Here is a 22703-nt window from a genome sequence, read left to right on the forward strand (position 1 = left end):
ACGCCTGCAACTTTCAAGAATTCAAATTTATTAAAATTTAAACCTTAAACATTGATAAGATTTAAGTAATTTCTTCTGATTCTAATATCATAAAAGTCAAACTATGTACCTTAAACATCATAGTCAGTCAATTGTCATTAACGTACAATCTCTGTCTGTACACCTAATTATGGTCTTAATATTGAAGTGACTTAGCCATCAAGCTACCAAAATATGTTAAAAAAAAAAAAACTAATTGAAACTAATTACGCATTATTTAGTTTAAATAAAGGAAAAAAAATAATCCAAGATATTGATTAACTAATTAAAGTAGCTCAAGCCACCAAAATAGGGACCCTACTTTCACGTCTCATCTCATTAATACGTGAAGCACATGACCACAATGTTGAAAATTTTCAGCTATTGAGCCTGTTTGGATGGACTTATGCCTATAAGCTGCAAACAGCTTATAAGCTAAAATAAATAAATTGGGGTAGTCTAATTTATTTTTTTTAGTTTATAAGCTGTTTTCAGCTTATAAGCTGCTTTAGATAAGCTAAGTCAAATGAGCCCAATTATTTTTTTGAGCTTATTTTAAGCACAAAATGACTTTAAACTGGCCAGCCAAACACTTAAAAAAGCTGAAAACAGCTTATAAGCAATTTATAAACAACTTATAAGTCAATCCAAACGGGCTCATTGAGTGCAAAACAGTACTATAAGATTTATCATAGGCGTGATTTCTTGATGTAAGAAAGTGTTAGAACCGGTTTGAATGGGCTTATGCTTATAAGTTGTTTGACAGCTTATAAGCTAAAAAAATAAGTTGGGTAATCTAACTTTTTTTTTTTTTGGTTCAGCTTATAAGCTACTTTAGATAAGCTAAGTCAAATGGGACCAATTATTTTTTTGAGCTTATTTTAAGCACAAAATGACTTTAAGCTGGCCAACCAAACACTCAAAAAAGCTGAAAACAGCTTATAAGCAACTTATAAGCCAATTCAAACGGGCTCTTAATGAGTCCCACAATCACAATAAAAATCATTCAATCATAAAAGAAGGCGTATCTAAGGTCCTAATCCATGGCTATTCTCGAGAAATAATACATAATCAGAATGCTTTTTATGCTTCAACGTTACCATCTTCATACAAAAAGAATTTTGATCTTTTATACTCCTTCCGTTCAATTTATGTGAACTTTTTCGGTGTACGAGGGTCAAACTTAACTTTCACCTTAAATTTTAACATAGATTTATCAAGTTTGTAAAAATAAAATTTATAAATTTAGAAAATACATAAAAAGTATTATAAGTCATGATAATCTATAATTCAAATAATTTAGAAAAAATGTAAGAAAATATGGTCAAAGAACTATCTCGTAGACTCCCTAAATAGTAAAAGGTTCACATAAATTGAAACAAAGAAAGTATATAGTATAATATTTTGACAAACATAGTTCGGATGAACCCCCTTCCGGCATCTTAGCTCCGTAGATGACTTGAAGTAGCTGATAAAATAATTTTCCTAAGTAATTAGAAACCAAATCTAAAATTTGGGTTAGCTATAAAGAATCTGCATTATTTACCGTTCAAACATGCTGTAAACTGTAAAATCGGAACATCACATTAAAAATACCAGTTTGAACTCGAAAGAAATCAGAATAGGAAAAAATTACGGCTTCTGTAACTTGCAACTGTTCTTCAGCTGAAATCTTCAAATATTGGCTCTTGAAATAGCTTTTTTCGCTCCCAAAGCTGCCTTCAAATTTGTTTTTTTGGAGATGGAGGTGTGGGAAAAGGTGAAGTTCAACAATTGCTGGAGTTGGAGGGAAAAAGAACGAAGAAGTAAGAGGGAAAGAAAAAAAGGGATGTTTTGAAAGTTTAGAAACCTAACCCCGAAGTTTTTAAAATACAAAAAGGCTCCGCGTGTTTGCTAGTCACCTCATTAGTAATTCCTAACAAATACACTTTTTTTTTTGGATGACTCGCTAAGAACTCGAAGCAGAAAATATTACCACATGTGCTATCAAAAGTTTCCAGTTAGGCCTAATAGATAACTCCATTCTTGATATGCCGTCGAAAATTGTATGTTTTTAATATATCATATATACAGTTATATATGTATGATATACTTATTATGTACCGTATATACGAACTCAAGTGGCACATATTAATGATATATACTACATAAATAATGGCATGTTGATGGTATATTTGGAGTAATACCATATATACAGTTTATATGTGTATCATATACTTTATGTTCTATTAATATACCATTTAAATGGCATATTCTGCTGTAACTACTGGTCATTCTTTTATGTGTGTTGACATGCTTTTTTCTCATTGTTGTTACTTCTTTTTTGAACTGCTTTCATTTGCTTTTATTTTAGCCAAGGGTGTGTCGGAAACAGCCTCTTTACCTCCTAAGGTATGGGTAAGGTTTGCGTATGTTGTTATATTAACGGGGTATATGGTACTCCATCATATATGTAATTAAATAAAATATGTCATACATACTTATATATACGTATAATATACATAATTTATTAACATCAAACTGGAAATAAAGATCAAAATCAACAAGTGGGTTCCGATCGGCAATGATGCAGTACGCGCAGTGGTGGCAGCTTCAGGCAACAACCTTTCGATCAAAGCTCAAATAGTGTCTAAGGGTCTTCAAGCGAAGAGGGATTAAGTTTGTGAGATATACTTCATCACATGTTTGTGCCTAATAAAATTAAAGTAATTAAAAATATCACATGTATCTAATTAGACTTGGTTCGTTCTCATTAATCATTCATTCACTATTTTGATAATATTGATATTATTTTGTAAAATAAAGCTCTACGTGACTCGATATACACATGCAATGCACGTGTCGAGGAACTAATCTTAATAAAAACAAATGAGGCCTAAGAAAACATGACAATATTTGAATCACGTGTTCGGGCGTGACATGGAATTACATTTGAGTCAACTAGAATGGGTAGAAAAATATCAAGCCATGTTCAAACTGATGCATAGTAAGGTGGTAATCATATCCAACTTCTAGGAAGATTAAAGAAGAAAATGTCTTTCCAGCCTTAAAGGCAATAGATCAACTAAATTAGAATACCCAGTAAATGAAAGCAGAAACCATCCACTTAGCAATTAGCATTGTGTAAATTACAATATGAAAGGCTACATTACCTTCTGTTCAAGGACAGTAGCAAACTATACCACATTTGTTTGAGAACACTATATCTCTCTAGATAGAGAACTATAAACTCACATCGTCAGACAGTTCGGCCCTTAGAGAGTACATTGACTTCAACATTGTTTCTAAAGTGTCTTTTGTCAAGTGGAACGGCACATCTTTTTCTTCATGGCTAGATTTTGCATCACCTTGAAGCTGCATGGAACAGAGCTTTCGCAAAACTTACATAATGAAAAGACAAACATGAAAAGTAAAGACAATAACTCTTTCCCGAACCTCACAAGCCTGAGGCCAAAAGGGAAATAAATTGGAAAGAAATCACTTCTCTTTGCTATCATAGACGCTAATAGACACAACTCGAGGAATCAGCAGAACTTAGTCAGGAAGAAGTAATATATGAGAACTTAGTCAGGAAGAAGTAATATATGCCCAAATCACATGAGGAAACAGTCTGTAAATATTAAGCGATTTCTTCATCATAGGAGTAAATAGCATGGAAATTCTTTCTTTCTTCTCTTTCTCCAGATTGACATGCCAAGATAGATAAACTTATACCTTTAAATTTATAATTGCTGCAGGGTCTCCGATTTCACTGCCCTCTTTCCAAATGCTCCGTGTCATTGCTTTCAGTTGAGGCAAGATGACCTGATTGTGATAAGATTCAGCTTTAGTGTTCCATTCTTCACTAGATAAAACGACAAACACATTAATGCCGAACCCATTAAGACAGTTACAGACCAGGTCTTTAGCTATATCTTCACGCCACTCCTTTTGAAATTTTTGCAGTAGAAGTGTTAATAGTCTTTGCAACTCGGGTTGGACCTCAGCAGGAAACAACTTTTGAATCTCATCCTTCTTGGCATTCTCATAAACACATTTGCGAATCAAAAGACGAAGGCACACCAGAAGCTGCAAAACAAACATGCAAATATGGCGGCTGATATAGGAATCACATTACATGGAAGGATATTACTAACTAATACTTACATCAGGAATGAAACCCAAAAAGCTCCTCATGCAAAATAGAGATGAGTATAGATTTAAGATATATTTTATCATGTATATTTTCATAAATATATAACTAATAAACAAACAATTGTATGATACTTAGATGCGCATAATATTCACATAGAGAAAATTACAGCTACCTGATCACCGCTGGCACAAACTTAAGCTATTCAATTGTGCTAAAATGTCCAAGGAGATGAACATATAGTACCCAAAACAAACACCAACATGAGAAGGAACCAAGCTAAAACCTGATGGTGTAGCTTTTCTGAACTTCACATCAAAATATCAATACAACAACATACCCAATGTACTCCCACAAGTGGGGTCTTGGGAGGGTAGGATGTATGCAAACCTTACTCCTATCTTTGTGGGTTATAGAGGTTGTTTCCAATAGACCCTCGGCTCAAAGGAAGTGAGACCAAAGCAGGATAGACAGGAAAATAACGACAGCAAAATAGTAAGATAAACAAAGCGAATGAGGTAACAGGTAGTAGTAAAAATGACAAATAAGATACTATGCAAATACTAGATAATACTACTAAATAAGGTGAAGATGAGAAGGGGATACAAGCCCCCTGCCTTCCCCACGTAAAAGGACCCCAACAATCTGCTACCCACTACCTTTCTACCCTAATTTTCGACCTTCTTATCTAGGGTCATATCCCATGTCCTGTCTAATCACCTCCCCCAATTGTTCTTTTGCCTACCTCTACCCCTCCTAAAACCTGCTACAAATCAAAATATCAATATTCCTCCAAAAGTATCATTCCCATACACTAATGATGAAACCATTAGGTATGTTTCATTTAGAGACAACAAAAGTTGCTAAAACACTATTCATCCTTCCATAGCAATGGGCTATGGTTAAAGGATGATATATATATATATATAGTTGCAGAGACTCAACAGAAGCTACTAAATAAATGTGAATTCGTAAGTAGTATTCACATTGAAAATTTTATTACTTCAGGAAAGCTGTAAAGGGAAATAATTTATCTTCGCTATATCCAGTTTCTAGTTCAATATTTCATATTTAATTTGCCCAAATCTTCTACAGAGCCCATCGACAAATACAATCTCAGGGGATAAGTTTGAAGGAAACGCAGAATTTACACTGGTGATGGTCCTAAAACACACACTACACATTCTATATGCTATAATGCAGTAATATTAAATAAAAAATTGTATGACTTTTCATTTAAGAGGCTATAATGGTGAAAAAGCAGACATAATTTATTGTATAACTCTTGAAACCACTATCTCATGATCTACACACTTATTACCCTTTAGGTCAAGTCATTAGTCCTTCACCCATGATCTCATGTTCTTACAGCTTTATTACTCCACTAATTTCTTATTTATTCTATGGAAGAGTTTCTACATCTACAATTGGTACAATTAATGTAACCAAGTCTTGGATGGATTTGGAGAATTGAAGGCGGCCATTCATTCCTATAAATATAGCGCATCATAAAGCTTTGGAGTTTAACCACAATCAAAGAGAGAGACATCTTCCTTGTGGGGATGCACGAAAAAAAGTTTGTAGTATGCATGAAAAGTGAGGTAGAGTTTTTGAAAGACAATAGTACAAGATGGTACTAATTCAGTACAAAGGATTGCTGGAATTAGATCCCTTGAATCTGGAGGGAATCTAAGAATCCCAACATTATATCAATGCCACAACAAAAAGAAGCATTACACCATATCTTTAAATCTATACATCTATAATTAACAAAAGAAATGTTGCCCTCCCTGCCCTCAAAGCACTTTGATTCCTTTCAAGTCATATTAACCACATAATACAAACAGGGATGCCTCTCAAATCTTCTTCTACTTTTTTGTAGTGGCCGACTTTGCCAACTCCCTAAAATCCGCTAGAAATTAGATGGCATAACACAGTGAACTCCATACAAAGTCAAAAGTGTGCCCCATATTTGTCAAACATACTTGCAAACAACAAAAGATGATTCACTGACTCCCTCTTTTCTCTACAAATGACACATAGATAAAGTCCCTGCTCTGCAATTTAAATTGTGTCAAACAAGCTTCAACAACGTACCTAGTGTAATCCCACAAATGGGATTTGGGAAGGGTAGGATGTACGTAGACCTTACCCTTACCTTTGTCGGGTAGAGAGACTGTTTCTGATAGACCCTCGGCTCAAAAGAAATGTCAAACAAGCTTTGTACGCTGAAATCCAACCGAATATGCAATTGTGCTTGGAGCCTTTGATTTCCAAATTATTTTCCAAGCCATTCCATTTTGTCTCTACCCAACTCCCTTGTCAGCACCTGACAGGATTTTACAGAAACGTTTCCATCTTACTTCCCTTCTATTTCTAACAAACAGAACTCTTTCTGAGCTGTCCAACACAATTCCTTTGGTGATCTCTAGTGAAATCCTAGCTCTTCCAATTTCTTCGAAACTGGAGATTCCAACATTTGCCATCCCCAATAATCTGCAATCACACAGCTAATAACTACTAAGCTGTACAAATCAGAAAAAACATCAGCTAAGGTGGTTTCCCCATACCACTTGCCTAGCCAAAATTCAATTTCCTCCCATCTCTAATTTTCAGCCTTGTAAGCTCCTGATATTCACCCTATAAGCTATTGATAAACTTCCAAAAATAGCCATGTGGATATACAACTTTAGGGGTGCATCCATCTCCCTGTAGCCCATATTTGTATTTCAGAACCTCCTTCCAGTGCTCCTCTCTGCCAATACCCCATCTCTATATCCATCACACTACTATTGTGAAGTCGTAGGTTTCTGACACCTAAACCTCCATGCTTCTTGGATAGCAACACTTGTCAAATGCATTTTCCTGCCTGCTTGTTTCCATTCCCATAAGAAATTACGTCTAGTTTTTTCTACTCTAGCTGACATAGGGACCAATAGCATCAAGTATGTTGGTATAACATCAACTAGAGTATTAGCCAGTGTCAATCTTCCATCAAAAGATAAGTACTGTCTCTTCAATGTGCTTCTCTTCTGACACTTTTTAATAACAACCCTTCCATATGCTACAGCTTTTGTATTTTGAGCCAAGAAGCAGACCGAGATATACCGTGGGCATGACTTCCACCTTGTATCCCAAAATCTCACCATGTTCCCGAGTCACATGGTCGACATTAACTAAAAAGATACTGTTTTTATTCAGGTTGATATGAAAACTCCAGACAGATCAAAATTAAGGTATAATTGTGCAAAAAAATGTTGTAAACTCGGTAGATAATGAGCTCGTCACTCTAAAATGCTCTACCTAAATACCACGGTTTTTCCTGTGACATGATTTGAATCCATGACGTGCGCCTAACCCACGCATCACGCGTTGCACTCTTACCACTGCACCAATGCCTTGGGTTCTAGCAAATAACTTAAATTATTTGTGGCATTATAAGTGGCTAGATCATGTGATATTAGTTTCAAGAGTTACATAAGAAATTATGACCATTTTTTCACCATTACAACCACTAATATGAAAAGTCTTCCAAATTAATATTATTATTTTATTATAATACGTCCAACATTCCCTCACTCATTTTTAATACTAACGAAAGAGAATTCACCAAAGTGAGACTATTATGCATAACCAAAGTATACTCTGTATTTTACCTCTACCTAGTAAAACAACAATCTTTACTCCATGAGTCAACATTGGTCTCAGACTTGAATTATTACAACAACAACATACCCATTAAACAAGTGGGTCTGGGGGAGGGTAGAGTTAACACAGACCTTACCCCTACCTTAGAGGTAGAGAGGCGGTTTATGATAGACCCTCAGCTAAAGTAAAAGCAAAAAAAAAAAAAAGTAAATGAAAGCAGTTCGAAAAAGGAGTAACGGCAATGAGAAAACCAGGGCAAAATACCATAGGAAGCATTTCAAAGCATTCTAAACAATGAACAGTAGCGATAGCAAAATAATACGAAAATCGAAGCACCAGCAGCAGATAATAACAGAAATCGGAGGACAAAAAACAACAAGTATAGTACACCGGTAACACTTAAAAATCAAGGTATTGATATAACCTCTATTTTTTTTTCATTAATTTTTTTTTTTAAACTGGTAACTGTTTAGTGGACACATTATGGCCTTGTGCTATCTCTGAATGAGCGTTTTTGAGAATAAGTTCAATTCTCATAGGAAATTGACTACTTCCACAAAATTAGTCAAAGGTGCACCTGTAATTCCAGCACCTCACTCATACGAGCACACATTTGCTGCTGAATAGGAACAACTATTCAGAGACATGAACATAGGTAGAAGAGGAGGAAAAGACTTACAGGGTCGAGGTCAGAATCATTAGGAAGTTGAAGCATTTCACGGATGATTTGGCGGTCAGCAGCATCAAGCCCAGTCTTGCGAGTCCTCCACATAGCTTCAAGTATATATTCTATTGATTCTTTGGAATTGGCTCTCGACAAAAGAGCTAAATGGTTCCATACACTTGGAACGCTCATCTTCCCTCTCAATTGCCACTCCCTTTGCTCCTCCAAATCTATAATTAAAAGTCCTTTAATCCACAAACAAATAAAATTTTTAATTCTTCAACATATAAACAGAATTATGATAATTAATTTAAGTGTCTTCATATAACCTTAGAAACTCGTCCAAGTTTTGAGAATTATAAACGGTAAAGGGTCAGATTTGCCCCTGTACTCTAAAAAAAAATTATTGCCCTTGCCATCCAACTTTCAAGCCATATTCACCCTTCATCTGCTAAATCTCATATTCAACAATAACAACGTATCCAGTGAAATCTCATTGAGTGAGGTTTGGGAAGGTTAGAGTGTACACAGCTTACCGTTATCTTGGATGGTAGAGAGGTTGTTTCGGTAGACACTCGGCACAAGGACAAACAATTCAAAGCAGTATAAAAAGCCATGACAAAATACTATACATTATAAAGCTGTCTAAAAAAAATGAGCTGTAACTACTACATGTTAATTCTCATGTTCCCACCTAAATTTTGAGAAAAGGCCATAAATAGTTCCTTATTTATGAGAGTAGGTCTAAAATGATCCATTAACTATATACTTACCGATTTTAGTCCTTTAACTATCCAAAAACTTATCAAATTTGGTCTCCGTCTATTTTTTTATACAAACAGCGTACAAACTCATAAACCTTCACGAGATTAATCATTAAACCATTCCTCAGACCTATATTTCTCTCTCCCTGCTTCTTTTTCCTCAAGTTCCTCTTGTTTTTTTTAAAAAAAAGAGCATTCTGGCACTGGTGTCGCTCTCGAGTCTCTAAAATTCGAAAAGACAAACTCAGGCACAAAATTTCTATAACCATTCTTCTCAAACACTACTAAAAAACTGGTACAAATCGACGGAAAAAAACGGATGGAAAAAACCAACAGAAAGACCGACAGATTTTGTCGGTTTTTTCAATAATTTTTTTAAATCTTTTTTTTTAAGAAAACCGACGGACTGCGTCAATTATTTTTTGCACAAAAATGCGCGAAAAAATATAATTATTTTTTATATTATTTTCTAAAATAAACCGATGGAGTCCGTCAGTTTTTTATTTTTATTTTTTAATTTTTTTATAAAAAACCGATGGAGACGGAGTCCGTCGGTTTTTAGAGCGAAAAAACAATATAAATTAAATCAATGTAAGTATATGAACAAAAATTATCAGTGGTCTAGTGGTAAAGCTCTTTAATGCCAAGGAACATACCAGAGTTTGATTCCAAGTTCCTATGGAACATAAGGAATGTAAGTCCGGTTTTTTTTTTTTTTTTTTAACAAGAGGAACTTGACGAAAAAGAAGTAGGGAGAGAGAAATATAGGTCTGAGGATTGGTTTAACGATTAATCTCACGAAGGTTTATGAGTTTGTACGCTGTTTGTATAAAAAAATAGATGGAGACCAAATTTGATAAGTTTTTTGATAGTTAAAGGACTGAAACTGGTAAGTATATAGTTAAGGGACCATTTTAGACCTACTCCCATAGATAAGAGACTATTTATGGCCTTTTCTCCCTAAATTTTCCTATGTGACATTTTTTTTTCCAGTTAAACCTTGTCACCCATTTAAGAAAGTTTAACCCGCCCACCCGATTAACCCAACTCCTAATTCCCAAACTCCCACTGGCTCTCCTTCACTGTTAACGACGGAAAACATGGAGCTGGCCCGGAAAAGAGAGATAATACTTACAAACATCTTGTAGCCTGTTTGGCCTAACTTATAAAAACAACTTATTTTAAAAAGTACTTTTTTTTCAAAAGTACTTTTCAAAAAGTACTTTTGGCTCAAGCAGTTTGTGTTTGGCCAATTAATTTAAAAAGTACTTTTGAGAAGCAATTAGTGTTTGACCAAACTTTTAAAAAATGCTTAAGTGTATTTTTCTCAAAAGTACTTTTCAAAAAAGTGCTTTTGGGCAAAAACTATTTTTTTAGCTTCTGAAAAACTGCTTTTGCTACTCCCCAAATGCACTTATTTTCTCCCAAAAGCTTGGTCAAACACCTCACCTTTTTTAAAATAAGTACTTATTGAAAAAATAAGTACATTTGGGAGAGAAATAAGCATGGCCAAACAAGCTATTAATTTTAGCATATAAATTGGCAGTGACAGTACCAAAACTGTTAACAAAGAAAACAACTACTTCATATTTAGATAGACTGTATCATTTGTTGTGATTTAATGGGTAAATGAAATAAGTAACCACGCAAAAACCACGAAATCCGTAGTTACAAATATTGAACTTTTTTATGGTTATATAACAACAAAGTTACAACGGGTTTACAACACCCAGAGGCAGATTTAAAGGGGAGGGACTCGGCAAAAAATTACACTGTATATATAGATTAGATTTTATGTGTTTTTGTACATAGATAAGTTTTAAATATCCTGAACAAATGCAAAAGGTTAGCTCAAACTGTCCAGGGTATTCAAAATTCTCTCCAGCATCCAAGGTTCGATTCCAGGGACAACATTTTTTTTATGTTCAGCTTTTATTATTTTTTCAAACTCCGAGTGAAAATTCTAGATCTGCTACGGACAACACCAAACAATATAATTGAACAATGGAAACAAATATGGTATCAATGAAAACCATACAATAATGAACCACGGGAAACAACATTCCAAAAAACTGAAGGCAGAGCAAAAATGTTTTATATTTAAGAGCTGAAGTGGGATAATTGGAATTGGAAACGTTGTCGAAAGCTAAAATCTACCTTTATATAATCTCTCATCAGTATAAAGATTGGAAGAATTGAACTCTCAAGTTGCTTACTTTTTCTCTAATTTATATTCCAAAGTTGCTAGTATTTTTTTTTTGTATGTACTTGGGTAATTCTTGATTTTCTTGCTTCCAATTTGAGCTCCTATACCATGTTTCTGACTTGACCAATCTTTTATTCTAGATTTTATCTAGCTCAGAAAAGTGGCAGTTCAGAGCAAAAATAAAATGAGAATGATAGTGTCCGTGTTTTTTTTTTTTTTTGGGTACAGGAAGAGAGATGGACGAGTGGGGTTTGAGAATTAGGGTTTGAGTTTATTTTGGTTAGTGGGTGGGGTTTATTTGACGGTAGGTTAAATTCTTTTAATGGAAAAGGCTCAAATATGTAATCGAACCATCGGAAATGACTCATTTATGTCACTCATCATGTAATGACCTGCTTGGTCATTATGCGTGCGTTGACTATTCTACCCTTGCTAGTACTTTCCCGAGGCTAGGAATGAGCGGACCTAAATAAGTTGGGGCGTGTTTTATGTTGTGTTTTGTGACTTATAAGTGACTATGTGATGTGTTTTTAACTTGTTCCATGTTTTGACTGTGTTAATAAGGCCTTAGAATGATTTTTAGAGACTAAGTATAAAAAGTAAAAAATTTCCGAGCTCACTGCCCAAAATCCACCGCCGCAGTGGAAGGATTTTCGCTGCCACGGTACCGCTGCTGCGAGGGAGGGTCCTGCTGCAGCGAAGGGTCGGTTTTCCAAATGGCCGCTGCAAACGAAGGTGTTGCTCGCTGCAGCAAAGCGGGTACCGCTGCAACGAACCTCTGTAAGTCAGAATCCCTATTTAAATACCTTATTTCGACCCCACTCCTCACATAATTCCAAAAACAGTTCCTAAGAGCATAGAGACGACTTTTTACGTCTAGGGCACTATTCTCCATCAAAGGTAATCGTTAATCACTGACTTCTACGTGTAATGTTCTTAGTTGATTCTTGTTTCAATCAAAGGACCTTTAATGGGAATTGAAGGATAGAACACAAACACCAAGGAAAACCCTAGAATATTAATGGGTATTGTTTATTGTTGGCTAATGTTGTTTATTTATCTAAGAATAGAGATTATCGCTTCATAGCATGAGAACTTGTTATTCAATGATGGAAATTGGTTGTTGAGACCTAGGGTTGACCTAGGGTTCCAATTAAAATGGAGACTTTGGCTAAAATCAGATTGGTAGGATTAAAATGATTAGAGAACCCATGAGTTTAGTTCATACTCCATTACTTACTTAAGCATTATGATTTCTAGACTTTGAACGTTGAGAAGCTTTGAGGAAAGGAAAAGCTATTGCGGAGTGATTGTATAGTTCCAGTTCGGCTTCGAGGTAGGTCACGGTTTACTTGAGTTAGACTTTGATTAGTTGATTGTATATGTCGTAGAATCTATGGGAGAAAGCATGTCTAGGACTTCGGATATGGAGTTTGGATAATTGTTGTTAGTTGTATGATTTAATTGTGTGAAGTGATTCTCCATTGTTGAGGCTGATAAATTTGAATTGTATTCTTGAGATTGTTAAAAGGAAGGTGTTCATATATACCCTTCAGAGATGAATTGACGTTAGTGACATATTCTATTATGCTGAGCAGATTATTTGTGAGTCTTATTGTAACTTGTGTTATTCGATTATACTTCATTGATGTTGACGTGATACGTGTTCTTGAGTCATTCCTTGTGATTTGATAATGAGACGATGTTGATGATGATTGAGATGGAACATATACATCTTGTAAGGCACATTTGAAAGAGGGTGACGATGTAGCCTAGTGTGAGCTCGTGGTCCGAGGTTCTTTCGGGAACGAGTGGTACATAGATACCATGGGTCCCTTGTAGGTCATGACTATTTGAGGAAAACATTACCATTTAGCATGTGTGTACAGATATGTGACAGAGATGGGAACTTCATTGTTTATTTTACTTCCTTTGTCTTGAGCATTGGTGTTTGTTGTTAATAATTGGTGACTTATTCTAAAGGTGGATTTTTTTAGGGTATTATTTGTGATACATGTTTGTTGTACCTGTCTGCCTATTTCATTTATTTTATGTATGTATGCATGATACTAATCTTAGTAGGCCTATGATACCTACCAGTACGTGTTACTTGTACTGACCTACATTTGTTGCACTTTTTTTGTGAGTACAGACGTTGAGCCAGTGACTTCTTCCATACCTCGCATCTAGTTGAGGTTATTCGCTACAAGATCAGAGGGTGAACTCCTATCCGTGCCATATCACCTGAAGATCTTTCTTTATTTCAGATGTCTATTTACATCCCAGACATTATGTTATTTTTAGATAGTACTTCTTTTTAGACATTGTTGCTTAAAATCCTTATACGGTGACTTTCAGATTTGGGGATGTAATAACTATATTTCCACACTTGTTATTTATTTATACTATTTCTAGGTTCTCCTTATCATTTATTTGTGAGTAATTTTTTTATAATTGGTTAAGTAATTGAAATTGGCTTGGTAATGGGTTAAGGGACTGGTTTGCCCACCATAGGACTAGTGTGGGTGCCACTCACGTTTGTTTAGGACTGACATATCAATAGTTTGACTCATTTATGCTATCAAACTATCGAAAATGGTTCATTTATGACACGCATCAATAGTTTGACTCATTTATGCCATCGCCCGTTACCAAAATGACTCACCCATGCCATTTTTCATTACGCCAGTTTTATAATACTAGATATGACACGTGGCCTCCAATTAGAGGTCTATGTCGTTTAATTAAACCAGCCCAATTTTAAATACCAAATTAACAAAAAATCCGACCCATGCACCCTACCCACCCACAACCATAATCTAGTTGGAGGTCACGTGTCATATACGGTATTGTAAAACTGATGTTAATGAAATATGGCATGGATGAGTTATTTTGGTAACGGGCGATGACATAAATGAATCAAACTATTGATGAGTGGCACAAATGAGCAATTTTCGATAGTTCAATGTCATAAATGAGCCAAACTATTGACGAGTGACATAAATGAGCCATTTCCGATAGTTCGATAGCATATTTGAGCCTTTTTCGTTCTTTTAAATTGGTGGTCAGATTTAATTGGAAAATAAAAAGGTTATATAGATGTCACGAGGAAAATTTAGGTGGGGATATGAGATTTAGTGAATGAGAGATAAATATGGCCTGAAAGTTGGATGACAAGGGCAAATATATTGAAAAGGTATAAAGAATGAAAATTTTGTATAACTCATTTTCTTAGAGCGTAGGGGGAAATAAAAATAATAAAATAAACTATAATAAAAATATAAAAATATATTTGTACTTTATAAAAATATGTTCTCCTCTCTCAACCCATTCCCGCACTATTTTCCCCCATTTCTAGGTTGAAAGAATATATATATATATATATATATATATATATATATATATATATATATATATATATATATATATCTATTTTATGACACCGAGCCGTGCTATAGTCGGCCGGGTACGACATCTTTTGTGCACACCACTGCAGTTAGGTACGAATAACACCGAGCCTTGTTATGGCCGGGTACGGGTGACACCGAGCCTATATGGCCGGGTACGGTATCATTATATATGTATGTATGGAAATATTTTCTTTAGAGAAAGGCTAAGTATGCATGACAACCACCTTAAGAGGCATCCTGAGATATAAATTAATCTTTTTACCTTATGTTACTTTCATGCTGTTATTCATGCCTTACATACTCAGTACATTATTCATACTGACGTCTTTTTGCTTGTGGATGTTATGTTCATGCTCGCAAGTAGATAAGGAGACGGACCAGACTCCTAGGCTGCTTCTTCAGCGATTGTACAGGAGTGCTCCATTTGTTTCGGAGCTGCGGTTTAGCTGGTACTATTCTTTTGTGTACATGTATGGTCATTGCAGGGTCCTGTCCCCTCTTTATGATGTTATACTCTCCTTGTAAAGGCTCGTAGACAAATGTATATAGTTAGATGTTTCGTAACTTCATATGTTCATATTTTGTATTTCATTTTGGCAGCCTTGTCGACTTGTCTATACGGCTATAGTTTATGATGTTTCTATAGACATGTATTTATCTATTGAACTCGTGTCTCTTACAGTTTATGACAAATGTGAGTTAGACATGTGGTCCACCTAGATATGATTATGAGCAGTATGTTAAGAGGTGTTCGGTAGAGCAGCTCCGGGTACCAGTCATGCCCTTCGGTTGGATCGTGACATTGGCTCAGCACGAGCACAAATTCTTTTCTGGTAAGGGGGAGTCATAATTTAGACTTGTGGTGTGTGACAACGTGTTTTCTATGGATTCTTGGTACTAAAGACGACTTTCGAAGGTGTGGAAGAAAGATAAGTAGAATTAGAGTACTTTGGGGGTACAAGTTTGACAATAGGTTGCGATTTCAGCTAAAGGGTCGTGGCGAATATGATGATAATTGTGGAATCAATCAATTACGTTCAGATGTATGATTATAATCAAAATCAGGTATGATTAAAATCAAAATCAGGTATTTCAGGTAGAGTCAGATCAAATGAGTGAGAATCAGACTATTGATCTAAGTTCAAGGAAGATTTGGCGGATTAAGTAAGCAAGGAATTTCTATGGACTTTATGAAAGGATTACCATGGACTTTGGTAAAACTTTGGTGAGTACTTGGGTCATTGTGGACCATTTGACTAAGTTGACCCTTTGTGTATCAGATCAAACTACTTACAAATCGGATAGAGTTTATATGTCATTTCACCCTTAGATAGATAGCCAGTCCAAGTAGACTATTCAGGCTCTTGAGGAATGTGGCGGGCTTGTATGATTGACCTTGGTGGTTATTGGGGATCAGTTCTTGCCTTTGGCTGAGTTTGCTTAAAGTGATAGTTACATTGCGAGCATTGAGATGGCACCAATTGAGACATTACATGGTGGGAGATGTTGTCATTCTCTAGTTGTTGGTTCGATGAGTTTGAGGTTAGGCCTTAGAGTACAGACTTATTGAGGGATTCTTTAGATAAGGTCAAATTGATTCAGCAACGGCTTCTCACAGCTCAGAGTAGGCAAAAGAGTTATGCAGATAGAAAGGTCCTTGATTCGGAGTACATAGTTGGCGAATGGGTTTTTGATGAAGGTCTCACCCATAAAGGGTGTGAAAAGGTTTAGAAAGAAGGGCAAATTGAGCCTAGGTATGTTGGTCCCTTTGAGATTGTTCAGCATGTTGGCAAGGTGGACTATTAGTTAGCTTTGTCACTTGGTTTGTTGGGTATTCGACTCGTATTTCATATTTCGATGCTCAAGAAGTACCATTTGGATGGTACTCATGTGATTCAATGGGTTTTAGTGTTGCTTGATCTGAATTTGACTTTTGAGGAAGAGCCGGTAGCCATTTTGAATTGGCAGATTCCGAAGTTGAGATCCAAAGAGTTAGTTTCACTGAAGGTTAAATAGAGGCATCATCTGATCGAGGAGGTTACTTGGGAGACCGACTTAGATATACGGAGTGGATATCCTCAGCTTTTCTATTGTTCAGATACCTTCCTTCTCTTTACGTTCGAGGACGAACATATGTTTAAGTGGTGGATGATGTAACGACCTGAACGGTCATTTTGAGAACCGATGCTCTATTTTGCGTGTCATTTATTCCAGAAGCTTTGTAATAATTATTTTGAATTTCTTGTCAAATTTGAAGTCAAACAGATATCATTTGATTCACTTTGGGAGAAGGTTTCACTTTGGAAATTTCGACATTTGATTATTTGAAAAAATTGTTTGTTTTGGGAAAACGTGCCCTGATTGGCGATCTGAAGATTTCGCTAGATTTGAAATATTATTTATGACCTGTAGAAATTGACGAAGCTAATTTTTGAGTTCATTTGGTTGGTTTTGACAATTAAATTGGTTTTAGCATTAAATATGCCTATTTATGGTGAACAGACGGTCACAGAAAGAAATAAGACCCGGATTAAAAATTTGTCGGTTCTGTTAGCTTCGTATTGATGTTTATGACTTCCGTGGATGAGTGACACGATTCTCGAGGCTTTCGGATGAGTATTGGATAAGGAAAAGGATATTTTGGAAATCCTTAAGTTAAGAAATGAAAATGTTTGACCAAAGTCAATACCGTAGGTAAATGAGTCTTTTTCAAGGTATCATCAATTCGGTTAGGTCCGAAATGTGATTTATGACTTAGTGGAGTCATTGGTTCGGGTGTGATTTAGGTTGTTGGTTGAGAATCTAGTTTTTTAGAGGATTTGAAGTTGACCACGATCAAGATCGGGTCAAGACAATCTCATTTGGATGTTTTGAGAGTTTGAGCAGATTCGTATGATGATTTGGACTTGTCCATAAATTTTGGTTAGATTCTGATGAGTTTCGGATGAGTTTTGGTTGTATGGTGTTTGTTTTTTGTTTTGACGCTATTTTGAGCAAAAAGGGTATCATATTGAGCAAACGACCTTTGATTTGTATTTTGCTTGAACTGTTAGATCCGTATCATAATTTTGGAACTATAGCAACAAGAATAGTCGTGTTTCGCCATCGTATGAGGGAGATATGACCATTTTACTACAATATTTCACTCCTGCTTTTCAGTGTTTTTCACAAAAAATAAGATTGGCCTTCGGGATCGCTTCATGCAACATCACGATCGCAAAAAAGGAAAATGCCTGGACAATGTATAAATTGACCAGTCCGAAATATTTAGTATTTTGAGCATATTTTGAGTTCTAGAGCTCCGTTTGAAGTGATTTTCGCGGCATTGTTCTCGTCTCAGCTAGGGGTAAGTATCTAACCTTTATTTAGGTGTTTCCGTATGATTATTTCTGTTGGTTATCATTTTTATCCATGTTTGGTTGGGAAAAATTGGGGTTTTAAACTCAAAAGTTGAAAAGTGGTAAACAATGGATTTGAGGATCAAGATGAAGGCTTATTGAATGGGTTTTATGGATTAGACTAATTAAACTATGAGTAAACTAATTTTGAATTAAAATTCCTATTTTGTCCTTTCGGGCTCGGGGTTACCTTTTCATTTTTGGGTTCCAAATCAAAGTATAGCAATATGGGTATCATTGGACTCGTTTAAATTCGTAGAGTACAATTTTGACTATATTAGACCCGATTTTGCAACGAAATTATAATTTTAACCCTTTGGGGCTCAGAATTGGCTTTTGGGGTGAATTTTTGGATCCGAATTATTATCCTAGCAATATGGGTGTCTACGGACTAGTGTAAGGACAAGTTCATGTGGTGATCGCTTGAGCTTCAGACTTCAAATCAGGCATGTTGAGACTATAACGCTTGACTTAAACGTCATGGTTGGTCTAAATTGGACTAATAAGAGGGGATACTGGGCTAAATTAAGGGGGTCCCGATACCAGCGAGGTGACGAGCACTTGTCTCAAGTATCGGTTCCATGATACAGGTATTTTTCCTGTAATTTCCATTGTATAGTCCAATTTGAATGTCATGCTTTGGGCATTAGCTGATAACATAAATTGATTTGTGTCTATGACTAGGATATGAGGTTCCTTATTTATTGCTTCTATGTTGATTACCTGTCTTATATGTGATTGTATGTTCTCATCACTCCTGCAATACTCGTTTAAAAGTGGATAAGAGCTAAAGATTGAGTCTTTATTGCTTAGCTTGATTGCTTATTGTGCTGCATGTCATATTCATGCTTACTATAGTATCTCATGTGCATTTGAGGATACTTGTGATAGGTCCGAGGGTAAATGATTCCTAACGGAGTGATGGTGGTATTTTGAGCCAGATTGGCTAGTGACAAGTAATGTGAGCCTAAGGGCTGAGTATTATGATTTTGGAGCCTACGGGCTAGGTATTTTGATTGGAAGCCTAAAATGGCTAGGAATCCGATGGAAAATTCCAGGTTGGTATATGGACCTCGCGAGTCCGCTATAGGTCACGATTCATAGAATTTGAACGTGTGTATACCGGTGATGGAAAGGTCTTGCATTGCATTTCATATCATTGCATATCATATGACTTCATTGATTACCTTGGTCGTGATTTGCTTGAGTTGTTGCCTGATTTACCTTAAATGCCTACTTGGAAACTTGATGGACTTGTGGATTAGAAGCTTTCACCTGGGCTTATAACTGGATATTGTTGAGATTTTTGTGATTAGAATTATTGTGGACTAATAGAAGTTAAGTGCGGTAGTAGCAATCGTAGGCCAACCCTCGTCTCCGTTTTTGTTAAGGTAGGTCGACGATGCTGCTAAGTACACGTTGTTTCTCGTACTCACGCTACACTTGCTGCACCTTTTTATGTGCATATTTTTTCCCTAGCACTAATGTGGCTTGAGGCTTTATCGATCGTTGAGGAGCCTGTTTTGGAGGATTCGAGGTGAGCTGTTAGCTGATCCGTGACATCAGATTCTTCTTCTTCTTCTTCATTTACTTATCCCTGTCTCCTTGTTTCAGACAGTGTATTAGCTCTTATCTCAGACTTGTATCAGTTTCTTCGTGGTTCTTGTACTAGTAACACCAGATTTTGTGTGGTTGTACTTATTCCACATATTTATGATTATGAGACTTAGTTTATGACTCTGAAATGACTTTATTTATTTCTTTTCGCATAATATATTTGTTAAAATTGGCTTAATTGGTTGTGCACGGTTCTCCTACCGGGTGGGGGTAGGTGGCTTCATGGCTTTGAAATTTGGGTTGTGACAGTTAGCCTCAAAATACATTTTGACTCCACAAGAGGATAACGCTTGTGATATATTAAAATCTTAAGAAAATAATTGAAAGAGGCTCGGGTTGGGAGATAAGCAAATTAAATGTACCTACAAGCTGAAGATATAACAATAGAAAACAAATTTTTTACAGACATATACCAGACCTTCTTGCATTAAGGTTATGCTGTCTACATCACACCCTTAGGGCAGTCACAGAGCCACAGCCCGACAAGGGTGTTCAACCGACACCCTTCGCCAAAAATTTATACCCTTTAGACATGTCAATTGTTACGTATTAGACATATATTACATATAGAACACTCTTAATATATAGATTATATAAATTTGAACACCCTTGACAAAATTCCCAGCTCTGCCACTGCCTTAGGGTGTAGCCCTTTCCCGGTTCTGTTAACGCGGGATGCTTTGTACACCGAACTGTTTTTTTTTTTTTATATATATCTGGCCTGCGACGCATGCCTTCTGCATGTCTTGGGAAAAAAAGAAATTTTTGGACTACATTTCAGAATGTGAAATTTAGAGACCTCGGCGCATTCCTGCGGCATGCTTAGAAAATTTGGCTCATGCGTCGGACCTGTGGCGCATGCTTTAAAATTTTTCTGTATATAAAGAGTGAAGTCAGGGAGAGAGATTATTATTTCAAACTTTTGACTTTGAGAGTTGTAGGGAGAAGAGGGCCGACCTAGGCATTAATGCCACTGAAGGTGTGTCATTAACGGTAGTTTCTAGTTGATCCAATTTATGTGAATCTTTTCGCTTTACGAGATTTAAATTATATCGATTTTGACTTTTTTTTTAATCATATTGACATGAAAAACATTGCAACTTATAGTACTTTTTATATAGTTCTCGAATATCCAGATTTTAACTTTTAAAGAGTTACACTCTGCTTGGATCATTGTTACCCATCGTATCATAATATATTGTACTGTATCGTATTGTATTGTACTGTCTTGTAGATACAATTAGTGTTTGAATAGATTGTATCGTTAAATTTGTTGTTGTTTAATGCAAAATTTTATTGTTTGATTTGACTGTATCGTACTATATTGTAACTAGTTTTACTCAAATGACCTAAACATTGTAAATATTAAATCTATCAACAATTACTAATAAAAATTAATTTGAGACACTTCTTTCTGCTAATTTGTAATGAATTATGCCTTGTAAATAAATTAAGCATCTAAATTCATGCAAATTCTAACAAAATTAATGATAAAAAACAGGTTATTAATATTATAAACAATAATATGTACACTTTTTTTTTTTCATTAGAAGTTCCTTATAAATCCAATGTAGAAGCAACAATTTGTGCACTTCTCCAATCTGACATTGCAATTCCAAAACTTTTTCATTTCTCGTAGCATGCTTGCATAAACGAACAAAATAGCACTTGAGATAACTGAAATCAGCAAAGCTTTTTTTAAACAAAACACACAAGGAGAGAGATAGTCAAAGAAAAGGAGAGCAGCCAAACGTCCAAACATAAAAAGGAGACAGAAGAACGAAGAAGACGTAGATAAGGATATTTGGCTCAGAGTTGAATAATATAAGAGTAAAGGGCAAAATAAGATTATGAAATATTAAGTAAGGACATAATTGGAAAGAGAAATTAGGTAACGATGGTATAATAAGATTATGAAATATTAAGTAAGGACATAATTGAAAAGAGAAATTAGGTAACGATGGTATAACACCAAATCTGTTGTTACATAGATTGAGGCTTTTCATTGTTACGTAATGATGAAATATAACAATATAATATAAAGCGTTTTAAACAATAATAAAAACAAACATTGTAATTGTGATAACGATACAATACGATACAATGGGTATCAACGCTCCAAACAAGGTGGTAATCAAATCTAATTTAATCTCGAAGATTAATCAAATTAACTTTCAATAAGCAATTTTTTTTTACATAAATTGGGACATAACGATTAGTATATTCCCTTAGACCGCTGCACTAGTGAATGAGAAATGGCAAGTATTTTAACCTAGAAACATCCGACAAGAAAAAGTGGGCGTAGTGTGCTAACATTGCCAAATTGATGAGAGTCTGGCACAAAGTAGTACCATAATGAGGCAATTTTATCATAAACATGTTTACAGATTAAAGTCCAATAAAACAACTCTCTGATCTCAAAAGGACCAAAAAAAAAAAAAAAGTCCAATAAAACAACTTAAATGGTACGGTGGAGTTTCACGTGAAATAAAGCATGTCTAGCACATTTTTTGTCCGATCAATCAAGAAAGATACCTGAATTACTTTAGGAAGCTTGTCTTATTATTGTGTACCTTTTACCAATAATATTAATCAGGACCATGATGTGAAGAGAAACGGGAAAACTACAGGCACAAAATTAAGCACCTTGCCTGTAATTTATGATTTTGTGATATCCCTCATAATGCAAGTTACTGCCTAGCCCTTCATAGTAAATTTTGTCTGCGGATTACACCAAGATTAGAACTGAGAAGGCTAACAATAACCAGATGAGTTCTTGTGAATTCTATAGATGTATGAAAAGGAAAAGAGCTTAGCATATATGCATTAATATAGTTAAACAAATT

At 35.4% G+C, this 22703-nt stretch overlaps 1 protein-coding gene across 5 annotated transcripts; it reads right to left on the reverse strand.

Moving 5' to 3' along the window:
* Window positions 1–3055: 3055 nt before the first annotated feature.
* LOC132632608 (uncharacterized) lies at window positions 3056–9087 on the reverse strand. 5 transcript variants are annotated; one of them, XM_060348611.1, is made up of 5 exons: window positions 8999–9087; window positions 8478–8707; window positions 3916–4086; window positions 3733–3822; window positions 3056–3372 (listed from the first exon to the last, which is right to left on the reverse strand). In XM_060348611.1, the coding sequence occupies exons 2-5, from the start codon at window positions 8652–8654 to the stop codon at window positions 3241–3243; spliced, it is 570 nt and encodes a 189-aa protein (XP_060204594.1). In that variant the 5' UTR covers window positions 8655–8707; window positions 8999–9087; the 3' UTR covers window positions 3056–3240. The 5 variants fall into 5 exon arrangements, with proteins under 5 accessions (XP_060204594.1, XP_060204608.1, XP_060204586.1 ...); XM_060348625.1 differs by having other exon boundaries at window positions 8478–8692; window positions 8999–9081; XM_060348603.1 differs by lacking the exon at window positions 8999–9087 and adding an exon at window positions 8792–8933.
* Between the last annotated feature and the right edge of the window lie 13616 nt (window positions 9088–22703).

This window comes from Lycium barbarum, chromosome 1 (assembly GCF_019175385.1).
Source record: "Lycium barbarum isolate Lr01 chromosome 1, ASM1917538v2, whole genome shotgun sequence".
In the NCBI taxonomy this organism is placed as follows: domain Eukaryota; kingdom Viridiplantae; phylum Streptophyta; class Magnoliopsida; order Solanales; family Solanaceae; genus Lycium; species Lycium barbarum.